The sequence below is a fragment of the Silurus meridionalis genome, chromosome 13 (genome assembly GCF_014805685.1).
Source record: "Silurus meridionalis isolate SWU-2019-XX chromosome 13, ASM1480568v1, whole genome shotgun sequence".
Classification (NCBI taxonomy): Eukaryota; Metazoa; Chordata; class Actinopteri; order Siluriformes; family Siluridae; genus Silurus; species Silurus meridionalis.
This window is the reverse complement of record NC_060896.1, coordinates 28,256,230-28,281,776: the sequence shown is the minus strand read 5'-3', so window position 1 is coordinate 28,281,776 and position 25,547 is coordinate 28,256,230. Positions and strand designations below refer to the sequence as shown.

The window sequence follows — 25,547 nt, the reverse complement described above, 5'->3', positions numbered from 1 at the left end:
TTTTTCGATTTAGGAGAATGCAAAGAAAATGTCTCCAGCAGCTTGAAAGTTCCTACTCAAGAAGAACCATGTCCTCAAAATCACATAGTAACTGTGAAGTTCACTGCTTTATAAAAATAACAAAAAAAATCTAAAATTAAATTCCAACAAAATGCCAACAAAAAGACGAACAACGTCTGATCCGTGTTCATGTTGAAGTAATGAGTAACTAGCAGATCGTGGGCCGGATCGGAGAATTCATTCTGCTTCTTCTGTAAAAGATTCATTTATGTAAATTAATTGGTTAAAGACACCACATCGAAGCAGCGGCTGAGCTACAGGAGCACGAGAGCTTTGAGATCCTCTGTAGTGTAAATAATGACCACGTGTCGTGTTTAAAAAAATAAATAAATAGAATTTTTGAGATGAGAAAAAAAATTGGGAATAACAAAAATAAATAAATCCCTCAGAAACAGTTCCTTTATAACTACAGTACAGACCAAAAGTTTGGACACACCTTCTCATTCAAAGAGTTTTCTTTATTTTCATGACTATGAAAATTGTAGATTCACACTGAAGGCATCAAAACTATGAATGAACACATGTGGAATTATATACATAACAAAAAAGTGTGAAACAACTGAAAAATGTCATATTCTAGGTTCTTCAAAGTAGCCACCTTTTGCTTTGATTACTGCTTTGCACACTCTTGGCATTCTCTTGATGAGCTTCAAAAGGTAGTCACCTGAAATGGTCTTCCAACAGTCTTGAAGGAGTTCCCCGAGAGATGCTTGGCACTTGTTGGCCCTTTTGCCTTCACTCTGCGGTCCAGCTCACCCCTAAACCATCTCGATTGGGTTCAGGTCCGGTGACTGTGGAGGCCAGGTCATCTGGTGCAGCACCCCATCACTCTCCTTCTTGGTCAAATAAAGAAAACTCTTTGAATGAGAAGGTGTGTCCAAACTTTTGGTCTGTGCTGTATAAACTAATCAGCAATGTTAAAACGTGTCTGGCGTGAGTGTTTATTCATGTTGCTGGCTTATCCAGATGTTTTTATAAAATGCAGTCCAATCATTTTGTACTAATAGCTAGCCAGCTAGCATGAATGCTAGTAACCTATCAGTGTGAATTTGTCGTGGTGTATATTTACTGCCTTCTCCATAGAGAATAAATATCTTCTCAATAAAAGCTCAACAGCTGCTTGTGTGTGGAGACGAAACAGGAAGTTCTGCGGCCTGTACGGTTCAAAGCTGACACGGCTGAGAAATCGTAAACAATCACTGTTTTCTCTTCTCTCTGAGAAGAAACAATATCAAACGCTCACTGACTTTTACTGACACTGTTATGAGGCTGGCTGAGGACTTGATCACATTTTTAAACCCCCTCGAGATGGTCGAAACTGGGAATAGAGCATCGTGGTGCTGCCTTAGAAAATCGTAAATGTATTAAATGACCATCGGAGACAACCAGAGACGACCTCAAGCCGAGCAAGAACTGATTTCTTTTCAAAGATAAATCTGTCCAGCCCAATAGTCTGCTTCTGGAACCATTTCTTGGTGCTCAGGAAGTTTTCCATCCATTTTAATTTCATTACTGATCCACTGTGGCGATCCCTAAGAAGACGACTTTCAGGAATATATGGGAATTTTATAGACATTAATGGGAATAAACTGGGAATTTACTAAAGGTTAACCAATAACTTAAATGTAGTTGAGAAATAAATCTTGCAGGATAATTTTGGGAGGTGGAGAATAAACAAACTTGCGGTCCGCCACCAAATATGTTCAGGAGCAACATCGGATTAGAACTGAAAGTCCTGTACTGAAAAAGTGGTTACACCTCTACTATTTAGTAAGTTTATGGTCTGTTATAGATACAGGAACATTGACTCAATGGTGGTCAGGTTTTGACATGAACAAAAGAAATCTCTCCTGAATCACATGGGCTCAAGATGTTCTCATATTAACATTTCCACCTTGTTTAGCAATGGGCACCAGTGAGATTGCTGGTAGAAATGTATATATGTAATATAAATACACACACACACACGTGATCACCTGGGATTATCACCAACAACCTTCAAGATGATCTTTATTAGAGTCGATTGAATCATGGAGGTCTGAGATTATAGTGTGAGGGTAAAAGATGAAAGATCTCAAAATGTTTACCTTTTATATTCAATCCCTGAAAAACCGCTTGTTCCACCATAACAATGTGACGCCATTCTGCTTACCAGGTGTAGGGAGCGGCCTGACCGAGGGAGGTGAAGTTCAGGGTATGACCTACTCACATCTAACCGCTAATGGCTTGTTGTTCTGGCTATGATGACATGCACCATTGTTATACTGGACTACAATGGAGAAGCTTTTTGAAAAAGGTCTCTTGGGTTTCTGAGATTTTTAACAGTCATCTAAAGTTGTAGAAGGTTCTCAAGGCTAGAGCAGAACCTCCCAATAGTGTGTCAATGATTACTGCATTAAACCACTGTTTTGTTAGACTACAGTCTCAGTTGACCTCGGATTGTTTTTCAGAAGTAATGCTGACAAGAACTTGGACAGACAAACAATTAGCCGTCACTCGTCTTTTGTCATTCCTTTGTATAAAGGAAATATTCGAAGAAAAGTAGAGGTTGTCCATAATCCATAATCCAATCCATCCGTTTGAGTGAGGAACATCTTTCAAAAACTCTATGATGCTATGGATTCCTATCAAATATCGTCAGATATCAAGTCAAATCTCGTACTTTTTACTACAATTCGTTAAATCAGTTGTTCCTTTTTATTTACGAGGATAAAAAAGTAACTGGTGAAACACGCAGCGAGTCACCAATCAGGATCAAGCGCACGCTCTGTTTTACACGTGTTCTGATCGGCGCTTGGTGTACTACTGATCACCAACATACAGTTCAGCATCAGTTCAACTTCAAGCAGAACATTTAGAGAGGAATAAATGATGAAGAAACTCCAGACTCGAACTCGCCACAACACACGTGACCTCATTTACACGTTTTATTAAAGAAGGTTTTGTGTTCATGATAATTGTAATAGAAATCAATCAGTGTTTGAGTCATTAATATCATTCTATTAATAGATCAGTGTGCTGAGAGTCACATTCGAGTCTTTACACATAAACTGAGGTGATTAAGTGAAAAATGATAACCGGAACATTATAGTTATAATAAATCAGTACTTTGGATAATTAAGTACATTTAAAGGAAATTTATTTTGAAATTTTACTCATGTTCAAAAGGACACATTAACTTTTACTGGAGTCACATTTTACAGAGTATCTCTACTTTAACTCTACATGGTTTGTGTACTTTGTTCACCACTCCCATGGTCTAACTTCTGACACAACCCAAAGGAAACCAGGTAGTACCTCTGAGATGCAGAGTGATAAGAGCACTTTGGGGAATTATAGAGTTAATTGGTTTAACTAAGGTCAAGCATACGTGTGAATGAATATGTGCATTGGTTTTTCATCTAGGATGTATTTTCACTAATCTACCTCCTTGCTGAGCCCGGTAAAGGGGTTACTTCATTTTTAAGTAAAATGTTTCCGTTTCGTTATTTATGTAATGTTTTACTGGCCCATGTTACTTACTCGTTTTATTTTCTTTCCCCAGGTATGGCCTCACAAGTCTTGGTCTACCCACCACATGTTTATCAAACTCAGACAAGTGCCTTTTGCAGTGTGAAGAAACTCAAAGTTGAACCCAACAACTGTGTTTACCATGAGAGGGCCTTCTCACTGACTTTTTTGAATGGTAAAACCCTTGGCATTGGACAGCCAACAAAATTTGTACCGACGTACAAGACACGGGACTTTGCCGGGTGCAGACGGCGTGGGGATTTTCCAGTACAGACTGTCGCTGTACAAGGTGTACAACGACGACCAGCCTGTGCAGCAGCACATCACCAGGAAAGAGGTGTCCCGTTACAGGGCAAAGAGCCGAAACATCTGGAAAAATCCAGGAGCAGCAGTGGAGCTACAGGGATATCTGGAGGGCTCAAGGGCGAGCACAAAGGGAGTGGTGGGGGAGAAGGAGTTGCCGGTGGAGGGGACGACGAGGACAAGGGGGAAGACGACTGTAGTTCTGACTTGGCAGGTGGTTCCCAGCGATGTGGTTTGAAACGTAAGAGCGAGGAGCTGGAGAACCAGGGAAACGCCATGCAGATAGTGGAGGACCTGTCAATGTTGCCTGCAATGTTGCAAACAAACGTAGGGAATCCACCAGTTGGGGTCCCGGCAGCTGTAGCAGCGGGGCCGGTAAAGCAAGGAGGTGGAACTGGCAGCGGGGACGGTGATTACCAGCTGGTACAACATGAGGTGCTTTGTTCAATGAAGAACACCTATGAGGTGCTGGACTTCCTTGGCCGTGGTACCTTTGGTCAGGTAGTCAAATGCTGGAAACGAGGCACCAGCGAGGTGGTGGCGGTAAAGATCCTGAAAAATCACCCGTCCTATGCGCGGCAGGGCCAGATCGAGGTTGGGATCTTGGCCCGGCTGAGCGGAGAGAACGCGGAAGAGCATAACCTGGTGCGGGCTTTCGAGTGCTTCCAGCACCGTAACCATACCTGCCTTGTGTTTGAGATGCTTGAGCAGAACCTATATGATTTCCTCAAGCAGAACAAATTCAGCCCGCTGCCTCTAAAAATAATACGGCCCATTCTTCAGCAGGTTGCTACTGCGCTGAGGAAGTTAAAGGCCATGGGTCTGATCCATGCTGATCTGAAACCTGAGAACATTATGCTTGTGGATCCGGTCCGGCAGCCGTACCGGGTAAAAGTCATAGACTTCGGTTCCGCCAGCCACGTGTCCAAAGCCGTTTGTTCTACGTACCTTCAGTCACGGTACTACAGGTATGTATGTAAGGTTAATGCTTTGGCTTTTGGTTTCCGAGTTCTGTGTTAAAATGTTCTCTTGTTTGATTTAGCCAACACTTGATGAGCTTTTACCATCAAATGCTACAGTTTTGCAGATTTTCAGATGTTGATAGATCTTGTTTCAGTTGTAACAAGCTGGATTTTATAAGAGAAACAATAATTTAGTCTGGTCTATAGACTCCATTTCAACCACTGTCTTCTTTTTTTCTTTTTCCCCAATAAGTCGTCATAATTTTTCTTTCCGTAGCATAATTTCTTCGAGTAACAGTTTTGATTGTATGTCAGGTTAATACATTGCATCAAATGCTTTTGTTTTGCAGATTACATTTCTTTTAATTTTTTTTTTTATGTATTCCCAGAGTTACGATGGTTTGACTTACTATTTTTTTGCGATTTTATAAATTAAATTAAATACAATTATTAACAAATTACAGTACATCATCCCATACTGATATCCATTCTTTAAGACTCCTGGGTGGGCTAGACCATGTCTCGACTTACCATATTTTCAAGTTACGCAGATTTTCCATCGTAAGTCGGGGGCTACCTGTATATTATTTTAGTTTTAACAAAGTTAATTTTGAGAAGTTAGTTTTTACAACTGAGAAGCAATTGTACAGTCTGGTCTATAGACTTTATTTCAACCTCTATCTTCTGTCCCATCCCTCCCCCCCCCCCAATAAATCGTCGTAAGTTGTCTTTACGTAGCATGGTTTCCTCGAGTATGCACATAGTTTTATGCTACATAGCATAATCTGAAGCCTAGCCCTTCTTTACAGTAATAACACACATTAACAGTTTTGGGTTTTACTTTTACACAGTACTGCATTTTTTTTCTCTGTTTTTAATCAGGTCAAATAACATTTGAGGTCTTGTTTTAAAAAGAAAATGCTGGAAAGGAAATGTCATCTATGACAAACATCCTGTCTATTCAGGAACCGCATACCAGTTGTGTAAAACAGTGTAACTGCCAGGAGGAGGGGATTTATAGTCGGTTGGTATGGGAAAGGAAGCTGTGTTTTTGAAAACATGCTTTAGGACAATAGCTCTTTTTTTGTTTAATGTAAAAAATATGCAATAACTGTTGGGAAGGAAGAGAATTTGATGAAAGAATCTTGAGCACGGGTTTGTAATTGATGATGATCAATTACATTTATTTTCCACTTATTGATTTCAGTGCCATATTGTGTGTCTGATTTATAGAGTTGAATCCAAAGGTTTGCATTTCCATGACAAAAAAAATAAAAAACGGGTGGAGATTTTTCATTCGTAGCCACAAAACTATTTGTGTGTTTGTTTCCATATTGTATAAAAAGGTTAGAAGGTTGAAGTTTTCCCTTCTGAATGTCAGATAAATATTCTCTAATAACTTGCGTGTTATCATTTCCCCCTAATAACTGCCTCTGATCGTTTTGGATCCTCAAGACTGTAATTTCCTTTCAAAATAACAAATTAAATCAAGGCACTAAATAGCTGCTGCAAGAAGCGACTGCTGAGACTGAGCATTAAGTTTGCAGAAATGAGCCAGAGGCATGTTGATGCGATTCTGCTATGTTATTTGATTGACTTGCCATGGCAGCAATATTTAACATATTGAAAATGTCTTGATATCATGCTGATCACATTTAATTTCTATCTGTTAAACCCCTCACAAGCAGTTTATAAAAGTATCCAATAGAGGTCGATTGATTAATCGCTTTTGCACCGATAGTTGATCGCTGGAGCTATGAGCTAACGGCAAATATTCACACCGATAGTTTTTCCGGGCTTCTGCTCCGTTGTCATTACGAGAGCAGCCTCTAGAGGCGAATCACTGACATCACGTGCTGTTTGTTTTTTTTACACGCTATATATGTTTTATTTACTAATTATAAAATTATATTTAGCAATATTTATTTCATTCAGCACATTTTCATAATGCAGTATTGTTTGTTTTTTTGGTTGTAATAAATTTCAGTACTATTTTACATGGAATGTATCTTTATTCAGTATCCATTTTAAAAACTATCAGTTGATTAATCAGGTATCGGCGAGTACGTTCCAACCCAGCTACCGGTATCGGCAAAATCCGTCGACCCTCTGAAATGTCTGACTTCATGTTGAACGGAGTCTTGGTTATTTGTGAAATCAGTCTTTACAACAGTGATGTACGTCCCAATCGAACACCTGAACACGTCCAAGCTTTTATCCAGACTCTGATGACCAGCTTTTCTGATGCAGCTGCCAGGGTTTTTCAAGCACACCAAGCACCTTTCACACATGCAAAACTGTCAGTAGAAGAACAACAGTAACGTATACCTTTAGAAGCCTGCGCCCTGAAAGAGGCAAATTTTAGACGTATGCAAACTCTCGGCCCAAAGCAAGCCAAGTACGAGCGTCTGCACTCTTTCTCTGGAAAAAGAAAAATGAACCTGAAATACGTGTTACATAATCAAGACTGACCCAGTTAATCTCAATGAGAGCTTTGGTCCTGTGAGAATGTTTACATGGAGCGGCGAGTTCCAGAGCACACGTCCTTTCTGGGAGAAGCTCTCTGAAGAACACAGGTTTAATTAGCGTGGATGCTTGTGGGTCGGAAGACTGTCTAAAAAATCTTAACGCTGCATGTATTGTGACTTGCGCTCTGAGATTTTTGTGCAGCGTTGATTAATTTCAACAAACAAAACGGTACATAGATGGTTACTTGAGGAACAACTTTGTTTTCAAGGAGAATGATATCATCGATATTTTCGTTTGGACAAGCTCCACCAAGATACCATTCTGACATCGATTATAATATTTATTTTTTATTGCGTATGGCCTTAAAAAATTACTTCTTGCACCCTGAGATTGAAAGTGTTGAGGAAAGCCTCAGATTTCGAGTGTTGCTTCAAGCCTCCAGTCGAAAAACCTTGGCATGTGACACACTGGCGATGGCAGGGTTACGCCCGCTGTTGCTGTTTCTCCAGGAGGAGTAAATACCCAAACATACAGATGGAAATGGGAGGGTGGGTGCAGGAGGTTTGAGCGAGACGAGGGCTGGAGAGAGCTGATCAACCTAAAATTAGCTGACGGGAGGCTCGCCAGTGCAGTTTGACTTCTATAGATGGTGAAGTGGCTGGCAGTTGGAATGAATCGAGTCGAGATGAGATGCATGCTGGGGAGATCACCCCAGCTCTCGGTCAAGGTCACTAACCTAAATAGTCAGCTGTTTTTCGTTTGCTTTTAGAAAGTGGAATATAGATCGCTGTGCCAAAAAGGTGTCGGGCGGGGCGAGTGGGCTGGTCGGGATTAAATTAGGATTAAATCTAATGCCGATTAACCGGGTCAGCGACTTTTTAGGGCTTTATTCCAAACGAACGCTTTACATACAACGCAATTCTTTGATTTGGTTAATCGTAGAAAACCTCGTATATACGGTCAGTAGATCAGTATTACATGAGAGTTTGCATAAACCTGCTTTTTCTTGGGCAGTGTAGTAATTAAGCGATCTGGATCATATCAGGACTACACTTGAACAAACCCACCGAATAATTGACTTCATTTGAACATTAATCATTTGATCAGTTCACTGAGAGGGTTTTGTTTTTGAGAAGAAAAGCGAAAGGATGAAAGCAGCTTTGGTTCTCGTGCTCTCTGTGAGAACGCTGTGGGAACATTTTTTAGCAGCTGATGTCATGGTTTTGTTCTGTGATTATGGGGAGGATGATTCATGCTCTTCTCTTCTCAAATCTTAGATCTTCTTCTCTGCTCTTCTCTTTTCAGATCTCCTCAGATGTTATTTTTTATGGTTTAGTTCTCCTCAGATCTTCTCTTCTGACCCCTGCTTTTCTCCTTGCTTATCTTTCTTCCTTTTCTCTTCTCTACTCTTCTCCTCTCAGATATCCTCGGACCTCTTCTCTCCTCAGATCTTCTCTTTTTTTTCTCTCTTCACATCTCAGATCTTCTCTCCATTTTTCTTCTTTTTCAGATCTTCTCAGATCTTGTCTTCTCTACCCTTTGTTGCTCTCAGCTTCTCGAACTCTTTCTTCCTTTTCCTATCTCCTTTTTTCTCATGTCAGGTCGTCTCTTCTCTTCTTTCTTGTTCTCCTACTGTCTTCTCAGATCTTCTTAGAACTTATTTTCTCAGATTCTCTGCTCTTTTCGGTCTCCTGGCCTTCAGAAGGAAAACGGAAGCATTCATTCCTCTCATGAGGTTTCAACATCCTCGATTTCTTTTGCTGTCGCTTGTTTTAGCTCTATACGCCACCCCACCCCCACCCTCCAAGGTCTATAGTTTCTCTGTTGTTCCTTCTTGTGGAACACTTTGTTGAGAACCCTGGTGTTTGTAGCACTGTGTTTGGATGTTAGAAATAGTTCCAGGTAGTTTTTAGTTGTTGGGCAGTTAGAAACATCCTTTATAGATATTTTATTCGAAGAAACTCACAAAGCTGGAAAAGTCTCCTTCACTTGTTCAAATGTTCCCTCATAACCGTAAAGTTCTACCTACAAGTATGGAAGGATTATTGGGATTGGGTTGGATAATAAACAAAACATTCTCATTTGAAATATATGAAGTTTCAGCTGAGTGTAGTGACAGTAAGTGTATATACACCGTACCGCCATGACATCACATTCCACATTAAGTTCTCATTTGCTCTTTTAATGAGCTCCACCCTTTTGGGAAGATGTTCCACTAGATTTTGTGGAGATTTGTGGAGCTTTTTAGTCAGGTACTGATGCAGATGAGATGATGTGAGGAGGTTCCTGGGGTGCAGTCAGCGTTCACATTCATCCCAAAGGTGTTCAATAGGGTTGGAGCTCTATAGCAGGAGATCTTCCACACACTTTCAACCCATGGAAAGCAGATCTTGATGGCGCCGACTTTCTGCACAGGCGCATCGTCATGCTGGAACAGGTTTGGGTCTCCTAGTTCATGTAAAGGGAAAATTTCATTCTACAGCTGGAAAAGTCATGTATATATTTATATATTCAGCCCCGAATCATTGAAGCTTTAGGACCTTAAATCTGTGTGAAGATAAATAATCCTTATTACCTCATTTCCGATGTTGGATTGTTATCTACAGGATCTCTTTTCCCATCAGCATTTATTTCATCAGCGAGGAAATGAAGGCAACGTGAAATTTTTTCGGCTTCATACTCCACGTTTCCAACATTGTGTTTCAGTGAAACAGATGTGAGAGCTGGGAGACGAACCTCTTCCCTTCCTGCTGTTATTAAATTCTTTCCCTTCGAGTCGGAGAGATCCGTCCTGCACCGCTCGGGTCTTTGTGCACTGCTCTGTAGCAGTCTGGGAAACAATGGAGGGGAATAAATAGCATGTTCTGGTGTGTTATAGCAGGATACAGGGTTTTCAGGCTACTGCTAATGTTAATGTTGTTAATGAATTCATTCAGCTGTTGATTCGATTTCATTTTATTTCCACAGATTGACACGTGATCCAATCACATCACCAGCTTTTTAAATGATAAATAAAATTAATTATCTTTTTTTACATTATCGGTTTTTCATTTATTTAAGTTGCTTTCTAAATTTCAGTTTTTTTTACGTAAACGTGTACCGTGTGACGGAGCAGTCTCTCAGCTCGTCCGTCTCGCGAACTTTTTATTGTTAAATGCCGTTGATGTCGCAGCATTACTGCAGCACGCAATTAACGCTAAACTGCATTTCCACTGCGCCGTTTTAGACGCAATAAAACAGCGTTTCTCTTTTTTTTCCCCTTTTTAACTGCTTCATAAACATGACAGTTTATCGTCTTTACATTCTACACCACTTCTTCCTCAATATTCATTAAGCTGTCTATCTATCTTCATGTGTTTAGCAAACAGTGAGATGTAGAGTTATGTAATCTACATGAGAGTCAGGGTTTAAAAAACGAGTCAGGTTGAGTCAAAGTTTAAAAAGACAGTCAGATTGAGTTAAAGTTTAAAAAGAGAGTCAGATTGAGTCAAAGTTTAAAAAGAGAGTCAGATTGAGTCAGGGTTTGAGAAAAATAATTCGGTTGAGTCAGGTTTTGAGGAAAAAAAAACAATTGGGTTGAGTCAAAGTTTAAAAAAAGAAAGAGTCAGGTTGAGTCAGGGTTTGAAAAGAGAGTCAGGTTGTATCAAGGTTTAGAAAAGAAAGAGTCAGGTTGAGTCAGGGTTTAAAAAAAGAGTCAGGTTGAGTAAAGATTAAAAAAAGAGTCAGGTTGAGTCAGGGTTTGAGAAAAAGAGTCAGGTTGAGTCAGGGTTTGAAAAAAAGAGTCAGGTTGAGTTAAGATTGAAAAAAAGAGTCAGGTCCAGTTAAGATTGAAAAAAAGAGTCAGGTTGAGTTAAGACTGAAAAAAGAGTCAGGTTGAGTTAAGATTGAAAAAAGAGTCAGGTTGAGTTAAGATTGAAATAAGAGTCAGGTTGAGTCAGGGTTTGAAGAGTCATGGCTTCCCTGTTTTCTGGAACTCGCACTACTTGTGAGTTGTAAGAACGATGGATTGCAGCATTTTTTCACTGAATGAAGTTCTGCACAACTCTTCACTCCTTCTGCCTCGAGCATGAGTTAATGCCCAGCGTAGAGAAACAGAAAAATGCTGAGCGTAGCACTGGCACGCTACAGAGGCTAAGGCGAGCGCAGGCAAGTTGCCCAGAATGTCAGAAGTGCCCTTTATCACAGGACACTAATCTGATGTACAGCTTTAATCGTTTACTACAGAGAAACGGAGAAATGACTGAAGCGGGATTTCAATACAGACGTACGCTTCATTACTGCCTTTACTCAGGTCTGTTCTAATCACCGGGTTCATTTGATCTGGATTTCTGTCTGAAAGCTTTTCAGAAGATCGTAATCTGGATGTAGTGCAGTGAAAAATTACGTGACGAGTCACGAGTCATTTCCTCTGACTCAGCTGTGGGAATAAAGTTTAAATTATCTGCTGCTTTGCACGCATCAGATATACAGATTAAAAAAAAGCTACACGATGGTACATTTCTTTTATTTTATTACTGAAGGCAGGTGTAGATGAAGCTTTACAGCGCTGTGGATCGGGCCAGGGTGAAGAGTGGATGGTGATTGGCTGGAAGGTGTTCAGGGGTGAAGAGTGGATTGTGATTGGCTGGAAGGTGTTCAGGGGTGAAGAGTGGATTGTGATTGGCTGGAAGGTGTTCAGGGGTGAATAGTGGATTGTGATTGGCTGGAAGTTCAGGTGTGAATATTGGATTGTGATTGGCTGGAAGTTCAGGTGTGAATAGTGGATTGTGATTGGCTGGTAGGAGTTCTGGTGTGAATAGTGGATTGTGATTGGCTGGAAGGAGTTCAGGTGTGAATAGTGGATTGTGATTGGCTGGAAGTTCAGGTGTAAGTTCACAGAGTTGGTAGTTTGCATTTGTCAGTTGAATCTAAATGAATGTGCTGCTTATAAACACCTGTAACCATAGTAACATCCAGTTCCATCCTGAGTGAGAGCGATTATTCACATTTCCTAATGACCTCACTGAGCTCACTCACTGAATTTTAATCCATTCAGTCAGTTTTGCTCTGCAAACATCAATAACAGCTGTAACTCCTCAATTCTGGGAAGTGACCCTGGTATAAGTTGACAATCCAGAGCTGGGTGTGAGACCTTCCACCATTATAATGCTCTCCTGGGCTTTTGAAAAACAAGTCAGGTAGGGAAAAGAAAGTCGGATTTTGTCTTGTGCAAAAAAAAAAAAAAAACATCATAAAAATACAGATTGCATTAAAAAGGTGTTTTTGAGATGCGACTCTTTCAGGGAATTTAGGTACTTTCTTGAGTTCCTCGTGCAGGGTCATGTGTGGTCATGTGATCCAGAACCACACCCACTAGAACAAACCTTTGATTTCCAAAACCAAATCCAGACAGATCAAACAATTCAAAGATGCTTCTTTTATTTTCAGCACTGCAAAGATTTAATGACAAATAAGAAATGTAGCTATAAAAAGACTTAGATTAAATAAAATTGGATGGAATTCCTCACCACAGATACCTTAGCGTTCTCCAACGTCGGTTGGCATCGGTGAGGCTATATTTATACTGAAAATATCCCCATTTCCAGTGCCATGACTCGACGTCTGTTTTTATCGCGCCGATGCTGAGAATACGATCCTTTCAATGCACGAGTGCACGTGGCTCCATGGGTTAAAGAGGTGACTCCATGGTTCAGCTCTGAAACAGTAACAGATTTATTGGATCATCATCGTTCTACAGGTTTGAAAGAAATCAATAACGAGGAAGAAGAACCACAGGATAATTGATGCTTTTGTGGAGAGCGAAAAGAGAGCTGTGGAGATGATCAGGATGAACTCAGTGGACGGCTCCTAAAGAACAAGAGCCACTCCAGCCATTCGATGACCTGTTTTTTATATCTTCGTCCACATGTACAGGAGATGATCTAAGCACTTAATGTGTTTTTGGCTCATTTGGAAATGCAAATGAAATGTAGGATTGCGGATTCGTTCACCTTCCTTTTAAACAAGATGAAATATTTGTATTATATAGAACATCTCAGATATTTCGGATGTGACTTTTAAACGTTCCAGAAATCATTTCATGGCCCATTTACATCACAGTCATGTTATTAATCTTCTCACCAGGACTTCTAGTTCTCTAGATCTAAACTCTTCTAAAGCTCCCCGCCCTGAAATCCCTGATGCTATTGTATCATCTCATTGTGTAATTGTTCTCGGTCCATGGTGGGTTTTGGGTGGTGCTGTGTGATTTAGACCTGTCCATCATGATGGTTGATTGAGATCAGTTGGACCTCAGTATGGACCTTAAACAGTGCTCTTCACTTTCCTGTGTTGGAACTGAAATCGAAAATCCACTATGTTGCATTTTTGTTTTTACTGTTTGCTGCATTTTGACCAGCGAGGCATTATTTCTCTTCAGGAGTTGTCAGGTTTGTGATCGGTGAAGGAAATCTAGTGTTTGGAGGCAGAGTCGTGGCATACAGAGTTTCATCTTTTGTGTACACTCTGTAGGAGGCTCTCAGGCAGCCATGCTTACAGCAGTAAAGAGACACCGGTGTAACTCGAGTAACGCTAGGCTGTCAGTTCAGGTTGCACCAACAAGCCCTGAGAGGAGCTGCATCACCCTCAAGCTCACGTAGTGTGACTGCATCACTCCTGTGGTCAGGTTACCTTTATACCCCCCACCCCCACCTACAGGGTCCATCTAAGCTTAAACTTTATCTTAAAACTCACCAGGATCCAGCTTAGTCACAAAGCTAGGCCAAATCTCTACCCCAATGTTCAAAATAAAACCTAACATACCATGGTCCAAACTAAAACCCCAACCCCCATGGTCCAGACCAAGACCTCCAAAGTAGATCGGACTGCAGATCGAACACACACCCGTATGTCTGAAGAAAGCAGTTGAATACCATACGGATACGAGTTTATCCTTTGTTCTGTGTTATACTCCTGCTCTTTGACACATTCTGAGGTAAAATGTAGATGTTTTTTCTTCCTGCGCTCTGCTTTTGCGATGTTGTCACTCCTAAACTGGTGCTGTGTTTATTCCAGCCAGGCCTCGAGTCACCAAAGCGAACTTCAGGCTGTATTTAGATGTCAGGGGGACGATATAAACACTGAGCCCTGTATTTATCTTCAGCATTGTGGGTTTTTGTCTGTTTTAATTGATTGGGTTCTGTTTTTCTCTCTCTCAGAGCTCCGGAGATCATCCTGGGCCTGCCGTTTGGTGAAGCCATAGACATGTGGTCATTGGGCTGTGTAATAGCGGAGCTGTTTCTGGGATGGCCCTTGTACCCCGGGGCCCTGGAGTACGACCAGGTAAAAGACTTGAAAAATGAACACTAGCCAATGAGGAGAAATAATAATGCAAAAGTCCAAAGAATTAAATTATATAAATTATAAAATTAATTATATTTGTATTATTCATATCATAATAAACAGTACACGATTTTTTACCTCAGAATTTCTCGGTTGTATTGTGAACAACGGAAAATTCTGAGGTAAAAAATCGTGCTCAGAAGGTTTCGGAGTCGGAGTGGTCATTAATCGTGAACGCTGTCTCCCGGGTCTTCGTACATCCATGACGACTTCTCTGGAATACGTCATGTGGCATGTTTCTCTCGGTACTAACAGTCCCGTGTGGAATTTGTCCTGCTTTTAAATTCCCGACACTCGTCTGTGTTTGGAATGTTGTGTGTATACGTTCTTTATAAGCTCCACCCCTCCTGTCCTGTGCACCGCAACCCCTTCTGGAAGGGTCTTCAGGGATGCTTTTTAGAGACATTGTATGTGTGTGTATATGAGTGTGTGTTTGTAAGGGACGGGCAGCAACAAGCCCAGATTAGAACTCTGTTTCTGGGGAAGGCTCTCAGGAAGAGGAGCTGCAAGTATTTAAACGTGTGATGGATCTCCCTCAGCGCTGCCGTGAGGTTTCTAGCTCAGGCGACACTAGCTCTCTGGATTTATCCTGCCCCATTATACTCCAAAGCCCTTCTTAAGCCCACTGCACTCACACTGAGGTATTTTTACAACCAGGAGTCAGATTCACGCCTCGCCCTCCTGCCATCCCGGTGCTCGAGATTATACTTAACGCTTGTTCTGAAAATCCTGAGGGAACGCTGAAGAGCTCGCTGTTAGGAACGGGATGAGGAGGACTGTAAACATTTCCTTATTGTCAATTCTTTTTCATTAATTTACACCTTTCTTAGAACTAATGATGAACTATTTAGGTACTGAAATGCACCAACATCTAATCCAAAGTCCAAAATGTTGTATTCATGTAAAATAAATAGCTAGCTACACCTTTTACACTTGGTAGCTAGTCACTAGCTTGTCCTGTAAGTCGCAGTTGCTAATCAATTTAACGGCAAAATGATAGTTCTCTTACTTATCTGGTGAAGGAACTTCTGATTCGTCGTGGTGTCGCAAAAAACACGAGTTTAATAGGTCAGTTTCTCATACACGTCTCTGTGAACAAGCTGTTACCATGGAAACAATAACTAATTAAAACGTTTGTGTTTATTTGGTAGCTTAGTCGTTAAGAAATTAAACTTTAGATCCGAATCTTGTGAGTTCAGAGAGACATGAGGCAGGGACCCACTGATACAAAATGTGACAAACATAGCGACTGATATTAATACAAACCAATCATATTACTCTTTAGACAATTAACTATTTTGTTGTTACATATATATAATTTTCTGTATATTTTTATATATTTTAAAATCTTGTAAAAAAGATTTACACATAAAAAAAGTTGTTCACGGTTGTCTTTTATTTTAATCGATTTGCAGTTTCATACATTTTCCTTTTACTATCAGGTGGACTTTTATACATTTACATCAACTTCAGCTTTAATTTTAATAGAATTTATGCTTTTTGAGCAATGCATTCCACATTTAGTCCCAATTTGCTCTTATAATTTACTCCACTCTTCTGGGAAGATGTTCAACTAGATTTTGGAGTGTGCTTATGGATATTTGTGTTCATCAGCCACAAGTGTGTCACAAGGAGACCTGGGGTGCAGTCAGCATTCCAATTCATCCCAAAGGTGTTCAGAAGGGATGAGATCAGAGCTCTATAGATGACCACCTCGAAAACATGTAAACCAGATCTTCATGTAAACCAGATCTTCAAGGAGCTCACTTTGTGCACAGAGGCATTGCCATGCTGGAACAGATTTGGGTTTCCAAGTTCAAGTGAATGTGAAATTGTATTATGGCGCATCTAAGGACGTCCTACACAATTGAGTGCCTCCAGATTTGTGGGAACAGTTTGGAAAAGAACTACATATAGCAGGAAAGATCAGGTGACCCAATATTCAGGTCATAAAGTGTAGATTATCAGAGTATTTTCATGTTGGGAATCTTTTCCTTCACTAAATGTGAATGTGTAAAATCTTACTTCTTATGCTGTACATGTCAGAAAACATGGTTCCTCATGACTCTGAAGTGAGAGCACTAGCGTAACCGCATGGTTCTGCTGTGTGTGTGTGTGTGTGTGTGTGTGTGTGTGTGTGTGTGTGTGTGTGTGGGTGAGGGTTCTCTCACTGTGTGTGATGTGCAGGAGAAGGAGCACTGAACTGCCCCCATTATTCACATCACGTTCCCTACATCACTACTGTTACTGTTCCTACTGACATCCGATCCAGAACTTTCAGTACTTTTACTGGAGCAGAAATGTAAAAGGAGTTTGACTGTAACTGGAGTCACATTACAGCAGGTGATCAGAACTTTCACCTTTTTTCCGTGAAGTAAAAAGTCGTTTCTTCTTACACAGTGGTTCAGTAGTTTCCCTTTTTAATCTGGTGTAAGCGGGTTTTTATTTTTAGAACCGATCCCCATGAGCACACGCGCTGTTGATTTATGTGTGAAGTCCGATCTCAGGAACGCTGCTCCATGACCTGAGTGCATGTGGAGGAGCGAGAAGGTAAAGCACTCATTTTCATTTCCTGCCTTCCTGATTTTATTCTGTCAGCGTTTTCTTTTGAAGTTTTAATTAAATTGTGTGAAGTCATGGGGGTCGCCCTAAACAACCCCCATTCAACCTACTCCCTACCTACCTGTTTAGGTACCTGTGTACCTCCTTCCTCATGGTGGGATATGGCCTAGTTGATGGTGGTCTGAGGGGTTGAATTGATGGTGTTTTGGTTGATGAAGGGTGAGTTTCAGATGATGGAGGAAGGTGGTTGGATTTATGGTAGGGGTAGTTGGGTTGATGGTGGGGTTGTTTTATTGATGGGTGGGTTTATGGGGGATGTTGGGTTATTTGGTTGTTGGATTGATGGGGGGGCAGTTTGAACGAAGCAGGTGTGTGGGTTGGTTAGGGGTGTTGGGTTGATGGGAGAGGGGGAGGAGGGGTCAGGTTGATGGAGGGGGTAAATGGATTGATAGGGTGGGTTGATCAAGCGTGGGGAAGGAGGTGTCGGGTTGCACCAAACACAGCAGAAAGTATTAATAGCAGAAGTGAAGGCCTCCCTGTAGTCATGTGATTAACAGCAGCGATTTAGAAACCAGCTGTCAGATCTCAGTAACCGTGTGTGTGTGTGTGTGTGTGTGTTTGATGTGGGAATATTTTAGCGATGTCGCTTTTCCCGTCACTCCCTGCGCAGGCTTGGACCTGCCCCAAACCTCAACAAAAGCACAAACATTACAACAACAACGCACACAACACTGACGCACAACCTCTTACACCAAAAATGAAAAAACCCTCACTTGACTTTTTCCCTCCTCGTATTCCGGACCGCTTTTCCTCCCGGTTTGCTGATGTAAGAGACCGGAATGCAGATGAATTCCTTCCCTCATCTGGCCTTGTTTCTTGCTTCTTGTCCGACACGCCGATCAAAACATTTGGTCCTTGAACTCGGCGTTCACTTCCCTTTATAATCTGCCTTCACTTAATTCCCAGCTTTTGTGATTTTTCTTTTTCTGCAGTTGATCATTCAGGAGGTTTAGGGTTCGAGGTTTTGGCTTGTAGTTTCACTTCATCGCTCGTTTTGGGAAAGACAAAAGAAAGAGACGTAAAACTGATTGTATTTGCAATCTGGCAAATATAACCACAAATATTTACTTTTTCCAACAAATAATAAAAATGCCATTAATGGCATAAAAAATGTATTTGTTTATGGTGGCGGTACATGTATTACACAGCACAGCTGATAATTAAATATTTCTGTCTTAATTTGTATTTAATTTGAACACATTTTTATGAATTAATTTAAAGAATTTTGTCTAATTGGGATAAAGTGTGTGTGTGTGTGTGTGTGTGTGTTTGTGTTTGTGTTGTCATAAGTGAGCACGTCGGAGTTGAAAACGTAAAGGTCATGTGACCAGGATTCCCTGAAGTGTGTGTGTGTGTGTGTGTGTGTGTGTGTGTGTGTGTGTGTGTGTGTGTGTGTGTGTGTGTGTGTGTGTGTGTGTGTGTGTGTGTGTGTGTGTGTGTGTGTTCTGTGGAGCTCTGGTGTCACACCGGGTGTCTAATGGATGTTTATCTTTACACCAGAGTGACTCTGACGTCAGGGTGAATCTGTTCTCACACTCCGCTCTGAATTTTTGGCACCCTTAAAAAAATAAAAGGGTTAGACTTGGAGTTTGACTTGTGAGTCTGAGAGCAAAAGGAAACAAACAAAACTTGTGATTTTATTTCATTTTATGTTGAAAAACTTAAAAGGGCTGTAACTGTAGTGAAGAAAGAAAGAAAGAAAGAAAGAAAGAAAGAAAGAAAGAAAGAAAGAAAGAAAGAAAGAAAGAAAGAAAGTGATCTGAGTGTAGAATCAAGGTGTGATTAAAGTGATGGAGAATTTAAAGAGGAGGAGAAAGAGGAAAGAGGAAGAAACGAGGGAAGAAATGAAGGAGGTAAGAGCGGTGGAGGCATGAAAAAATGTAGGGGAAGATTTGAGGAAGGGAGGCAGGAAGCTAGGAAGAAAATAGTAAAAATAAAGGGAGGAAGGGTAGATGGAGGAAGGAATAAAGGAAGGAGGGAAGCAGGAAAAAGAAAAATGGAATGAAGGAAGGAGGGAAAGAGGAATGAAGGAGGTAAAGAGGGACAGAGGACAGAATGACAGGAAGCAGGGAAAATAGGAGGGAGGAATGAAGAAAGGAGGAAAGGAGTGAAAGAGAAAGGGATGAAGGGAAGGAGGGCGAGAGAGAAAGAGAAAGTGAGGAAGCATAAATGGAGGGAGGTAAGAAGGATGGAATAAAGAAAGGAAGGAGGGAAAGAGGGAGAGAGAAATTAAGGTAGGAGGAAAAAGGGAGAGATGAAAGAAAGGAGGAGGGAATTTATTAGTATATTTTTTTTTTATAGAATTTATTTTATTTGTTTATTGTATATTAAGTCAAATGTATATTTTTAAAAAGATCTCTCTCTCTCTCTCTCTCTCTCTCTCTCTCTCTCTCTCTCTCTCTCTCTCTCTCAGATCCGCTACATCTCTCAGACGCAGGGTTTACCCTCAGACAACCTGCTGAACCTGGGGACGAAGACGTCTCGCTTTTTCTGCAGAGAGTCTGAAACCCTTTATGCAGCATGGAGACTGAAGGTAACACACACACACACACACACACACACACACACACACACACACACACACTCAGAGAGTAACAAGTTTGATTGTGTTTGTCAGTCCACAGAGGAACATGAGGCAGAAACTGGGATGAAGTCGAAGGAAGCCAGAAAGTATATTTTCAGCTGTTTGGATGATATTGTGCATGTACGCACACACACACACACACACACACACACACACACACACACACACACACACACACACACAATCAGCAAATGATCCTGTTAGCTAAAGCATCTTTAATGACATCACAACCCAAGCTCATTATGACCCTGTGTGTGTGTGTGTGTGTGTGTGTGTGTGTGTGTGTGTGTGTGTGTGTGTGTGATGTTCCAGGTGAATTTAGTGATGAATCTGGAAGGTGGTGACCTGTTGGCAGAGAAGGTGGATCGTGGAGAGTTTGTGCTCCTGCTGAAGAAGATGTTATGGATCGATGCGGAGAAGAGAATCGTCCCTGGTGAAGTCCTCAACCATCCCTTCGTCACCATGCAGCACCTTCTCGACTTTCCTCACAGCAATCAGTAATTCAATCGCTCCAAATTCACTCACATGGGGAACAAAAAACTCTTAGAGAGATTGTTCTCATCTCAGAAACCTTTAGCTGAATTGATAGATCGACAGACAGACAGATACTGTAGACAGACAGGCAGACAGACAGACAGACAGACAGATACTGTAGACAGACAGAAACTGTAGACAGACAGATACTGTAGACAGACAGACAGACAGACAGACAGATACTGTAGACAGACAGAATCTGTAGACAGACAGACATACTGTAGACAGACAGACAGACAGACAGACAGACAGATAGATAGATAGATAGATAGATAGATAGATAGATAGATAGATAGATAGATAGAAGAAAAGCATGCTTAAAGTAATGAAAGAAAAGAAAGACTTGAAAGGGTGAATTATAATTTTTCCACCACACTTGTTCTCTGTGTTGTACATTTTTTTTCCTCTCTGTAGTGTGAAGTCATGTTTCCACGTCATGGATGTGTGTAGGCCACGCCCCGGAGTCTACGACACAGCCAATCGCAACAAAGCTTCATTTACCAGACCACACACAAACTCAGCACCAAACATCACCGTACCCTACAGCAAGATGCACACACAGGTACCACAACCTGATCCTGCTGACCGTGTGTGTGTGTGTGTGTGTGTGTGAATATCCCTTTCCTTCTACACTCATGTTCAGAGCTCACTCATTTTCGTTTATCACACAGCAGCGTCATAGTCATGGCAACAGTGTAACCGACGTCACGGTGACGCAGAGAGGAGGTTATGTTGCTAAGCGGCGGGCGGTTCGTTGCTGTGCATGCTGAGCTGACCTCCAAACACACGTCCTAATGTTACTGTAATGTGTGTAGCAGAAGAAGAGATTACAGATGATTCCACTCACCTGCACATTCTCCAGTGTCAGAACAGAACCAGCAAATTACCTTTTTGTGTGTGTGTGTGTGTGTGTGTGTGTGTGTGTGGAGAGGGGGTGGGGGGCTAAGAAGAGATGGTGGTGGTGGAGATAATGGTGGTGGTGGTGGAGTGGGTGAAGTTGGTGCTGGTTGTTGTGATGGAAATTGTGGTGGTGATGGTAGAGATGGAGATGTGGGTGCTGGTGGTACTGGTGGTGCTGTTGATGGAGTTGTGGTGGCGATGGTGCTGCTGAAAGTGTCTCAGCGTGCACCTGCTCTTTTAATCAAACTCACGATCGCTCTAGAAAGGAGTCAGTAGTGCAGTGTGTGGAGAGCGGAGGAGATCAGGCTGCTCAGGTGAACTTTGAGTTAGAGCCGAGTGTGTGCGCGCTCACGTGTCATATGTTACACTGCCCTCTGTTGGCCATTTAATATTCTGTGCATTTACTGATGTGGCAAAAATAATAATAATAATAATAATAATAATAATAATAGCAACAAGTACATTTAATAATAATCATTTAATATAATAAAATATAATTGTATAATATGAATTATATAATACTAATATAATAATATACTAATAAAAAAAAACAATTTTTCATCAAAAATCGAATAAATTTTCTAGATTTTTTTTACATTTTTAAAAATATGTTTGGTTTAAATATAAAATAAAATAAAAAAAGAACACTTCATAGTTATTATAGCTGAGAATTGTTTGGAATTTTTCATCCGTTCCTAGAGATGGAATGATGTTCAAGAGAACCTAAAAACCTGCACACACAATATAAAAATGATCAAATATAATACTGACGTCCAACTGATTTGAAAGTGTGTTTATTTATTGTAAAACCAGTAATTTTTTTCCTTTATGTAATATTAATAATGAAATAAAAAGAACTTGAATGTTTTATCAGAGGCATGTTTTTTCCCGTGTGCTTCCTGCAGCCTTTAGCTCCACCTGCTCCCTCCGTCGTTCATCCCGCGATCCCGCTACAAACAGCAGGTGCTCCGTTTGGGGACTCGTTTCAGCAAGCGCTCATCATCTGCCCTCCGACCCTACAAGGTAAACGAATAAAACCTTCACATCACCATTCATCGATGCAGGGTTTCGTCTGCGTTTATACAGGTATTATAAGGTGTAATAAAGGGCGAATAGGCCAGAACACGCCTCGTTCTGCTGTTTACGTTTATACCGACTCGTCTTCTCGCAGGTTTACCGCCCAACCCCAACAAGCCGGCTGGTTACTCGGTGCGGATGGAGAGCGCGGTCCCGCTGGTGACCCAGGCTCCTGCCATCCAGCCTCTACAGATCAGACCAGGTGTCATCACACAGGTACACTTTAATCTCACCTGACATTCCTGTGAGCTCTGTATATGTTTATATCATCACTTAGAAATACACATATGAGTGGGGGTGGATTTTATCAGGAAGCCCCGCCCCTTTTCGTACATATCCTACATAGCTTAACGTGCTCTTAACTCTAAACGAGGAAAATATATTTCTGTAAAACAAATATTTAATAATAAAAATTTATATATTTGCTATTTTTTTATATTTTGTGTAGAAACATCCTTATTCAGAATATAGTGTGTCATTCTAGAAAAGCAGAAAGAAAATCCACATATAAAATGTTCTCGTGTTTAATCTAAAACTAAATCCGATCCGTGGCTTGTCGGCTCACAGCAGGCCTGGTCCAATCGGCCGCAGCAGATCCTGGTACCCACCTGGCAGCAGGTGACTCCGGTGGGGTCCGATTCTGTGGCAGGACCACAGAGGCTGGCAGACTGGGGGTAAGTGATGGGGGAGTGAAATCTGACATTGTGCAGTGTGCGTAAGTTTGTGCACCCCTGGTGAAAAACCACCACAGCATATATATATATATTGTATCATTATTATTATTTTCAAATGAGGAAAGTGCCAGAAGCAAAAGTTTTGGCCCCCCCTCATGGACATTACTTACTGGCAAGTATCAGAGTTTCTGAGTGCTTTTTGTTGCCTGTTAAAAGTTTGTATTTTCAGGGTTCTCATTTATTTTCTCTAGCAAAAATCTATTTTCTTTTTATTAGTTCTTGTTAACTGACATTTCCTAATCGAATTACGGAATGAGACCTTTTATTTACGCGCTTTATGTTCTTATCGCCTTCTCCTGCTTTGTGGGCATCATTATAATTCAGAGTACAAAGTGTAAGGGACCTTGCCCAAGTATTTATAAAGCTTTGAAAATTGCATCGCATGTCCTTTATTTACAGTTTAAACTTTATTTACTAACATTTATAGACATCAGGCTGTATTTCTCCTGATCTAATTTAGGTTATGAGATCTCAAATCTTTCAGGGTGCCTAAACTTATGAACGATTCAGATTTTTGATTTAAAATTTGTGCGAAACAAAAATAACAGGTATAACTTAACTTTGACTGGGATGTCTAAACTTTTGCACGCCACCATATTACATGCTCGATATCATCGCTGTAATTTTCCCTCGTGTGTTTCAGGAAAGTCCGGCCTCACGGGAACCACTACAGCTCCATCCTGCCCCACCCCCAAACTCTGTTAGCCAATCACATGACAGCGATGTCCGCTCACCAGCCAATCAGCATCGGGATCGCTCACGTGGTGTGGCCGCAGCCGGCAGCCAACAAGAGGAACAAACCCTGCATGAACAGGTCGGTCTGATCCGGGACACCTGACACGGGCTCAAATCTGAACCTTTTGACCTTGACTTGACCTTCTTTATTTAATTTCAGGATGAACTTCTCACACAACACCAACACACACTACTCGGTGTGCCATTCCCCAAAGACCAACAACGGCCACAAGCGCACACAGGAAGTGGAGTGTCGGCGTCCTAAATCGAGGGATTGCGTGGTGGAGGCGGAGTCAAGGGTGGAGTCGCAGGAGGAGTTACAGGAGGAGGAGGAGCCTGCATGCTGTAAGGTGGAGGTAGAAACACGGTCGAACGCACTGGGCGTGTCTGAGAAACAGAGGCAGACCGTGACGGCCGACACACCGAGTCCTGCAGGCAGCGTGATCAGCATCAGCAGTGACGAAGACGAGGATGAAGACACGGAGGAGGAGGAGGCGGGAGAGCAGAGGCACTCCGTCGAGTGAGTTTAAACCACATGAGGAACATTTTTTACATGTATTCATTTCTTTATTATTATTATTATTATTATTATTGCTTTTGTTTATTAAATAGATTTAGGAAACACTTTATATAGAAAGGTCAGTTAAATGATTAATTAGCGCCGCTGCTATTAATAACTTTATTAATCGAGTATTCCAAAGATTATTCCATCAACTCATAATTAGGGTGGTGCATCAGTAAAAACGGTCCGTAGGAAACAGTGTTTAGTTAAATGGACTAAAGGAAACATCGAAGGCAAATTACAGCCAAGAACATAATCAAATGTAATGTATAAGAGTGTGTATATAAAGATAATGATAAAAAAAATGCAACAGACCGGTGCTAAAGCCATTTTTCAAACATTATAAACATTTTTTAAATATCAATTAAATTAAATATTTTGAGTTTTTAATGTCAGTGTAGCAAAACTTTTATATCATGACAAGAATTTTTTTATAGTTTATAACAGTTCTTTAAAGTTAATATTTCTGTAGACAAACATCAGATACTTTATATAAATATATATATATATATATATATATATATATATATATATATATATATATATATATATATATATGTGTGTGTGTGTGTGTGTGTATGTGTGTGTGTAGGTGTAAAGGAAGTCCGGAGTGTGAGGCGTGTCGGAGTACACTGAATATGGAGCGTGTGTGTTCTCTCAGCAGTCCCGACTCCAGCCTCAGTACAAGCTCATCAGCATCAGTGCAGTCCAGCACCTCACCCTGCAAGAGATCCAACAGGTACACACACACACACACACACACACACACACACACACACCCTCATTTTATTCATACACTCATTCATCAAGGCATTGTGATTGCTAGATTTTATTATCATCATTATTCTTGCTGAAATGAATAAAATGAACAAATCAGTAACAAAATGAACTCATTGTGAAGAACATATTTGATAATCCTATTATTGTGAGAGCTTTTAGGTCCACACACACACACACACACACACACACACACACACACACAAAAACACACCCATGAAATGTTCACACATTATATATACATATATAAACACACGTGAACATTTTATTTATGTATATATAAAACATGATATTTTTCAGTCATGGCAAGAAATGGGCTGATAATTTGTAATTTGTAT

At 40.8% G+C, this 25,547-nt stretch overlaps 1 protein-coding gene across 1 annotated transcript in view; it reads left to right on the top strand.

Annotated features, from left to right (window-relative positions):
* Positions 1-25,547, top strand: part of hipk3b (homeodomain interacting protein kinase 3b) — a 38,631-nt gene that overhangs the window by 3,954 nt on the left and 9,130 nt on the right. The window contains exons 2-13 of the mRNA XM_046863844.1: positions 3,605-4,841; positions 14,501-14,624; positions 19,720-19,839; positions 19,924-20,010; positions 20,203-20,387; positions 20,839-20,986; positions 22,230-22,347; positions 22,496-22,617; positions 22,969-23,075; positions 23,779-23,949; positions 24,031-24,390; positions 25,025-25,171. Of these exons, the coding sequence (XP_046719800.1) occupies positions 3,607-4,841; positions 14,501-14,624; positions 19,720-19,839; positions 19,924-20,010; positions 20,203-20,387; positions 20,839-20,986; positions 22,230-22,347; positions 22,496-22,617; positions 22,969-23,075; positions 23,779-23,949; positions 24,031-24,390; positions 25,025-25,171 (2,924 nt within the window). The 5' untranslated portion in view covers positions 3,605-3,606. The remainder of the gene's footprint in view (positions 1-3,604; positions 4,842-14,500; positions 14,625-19,719; positions 19,840-19,923; positions 20,011-20,202; positions 20,388-20,838; positions 20,987-22,229; positions 22,348-22,495; positions 22,618-22,968; positions 23,076-23,778; positions 23,950-24,030; positions 24,391-25,024; positions 25,172-25,547) is intronic.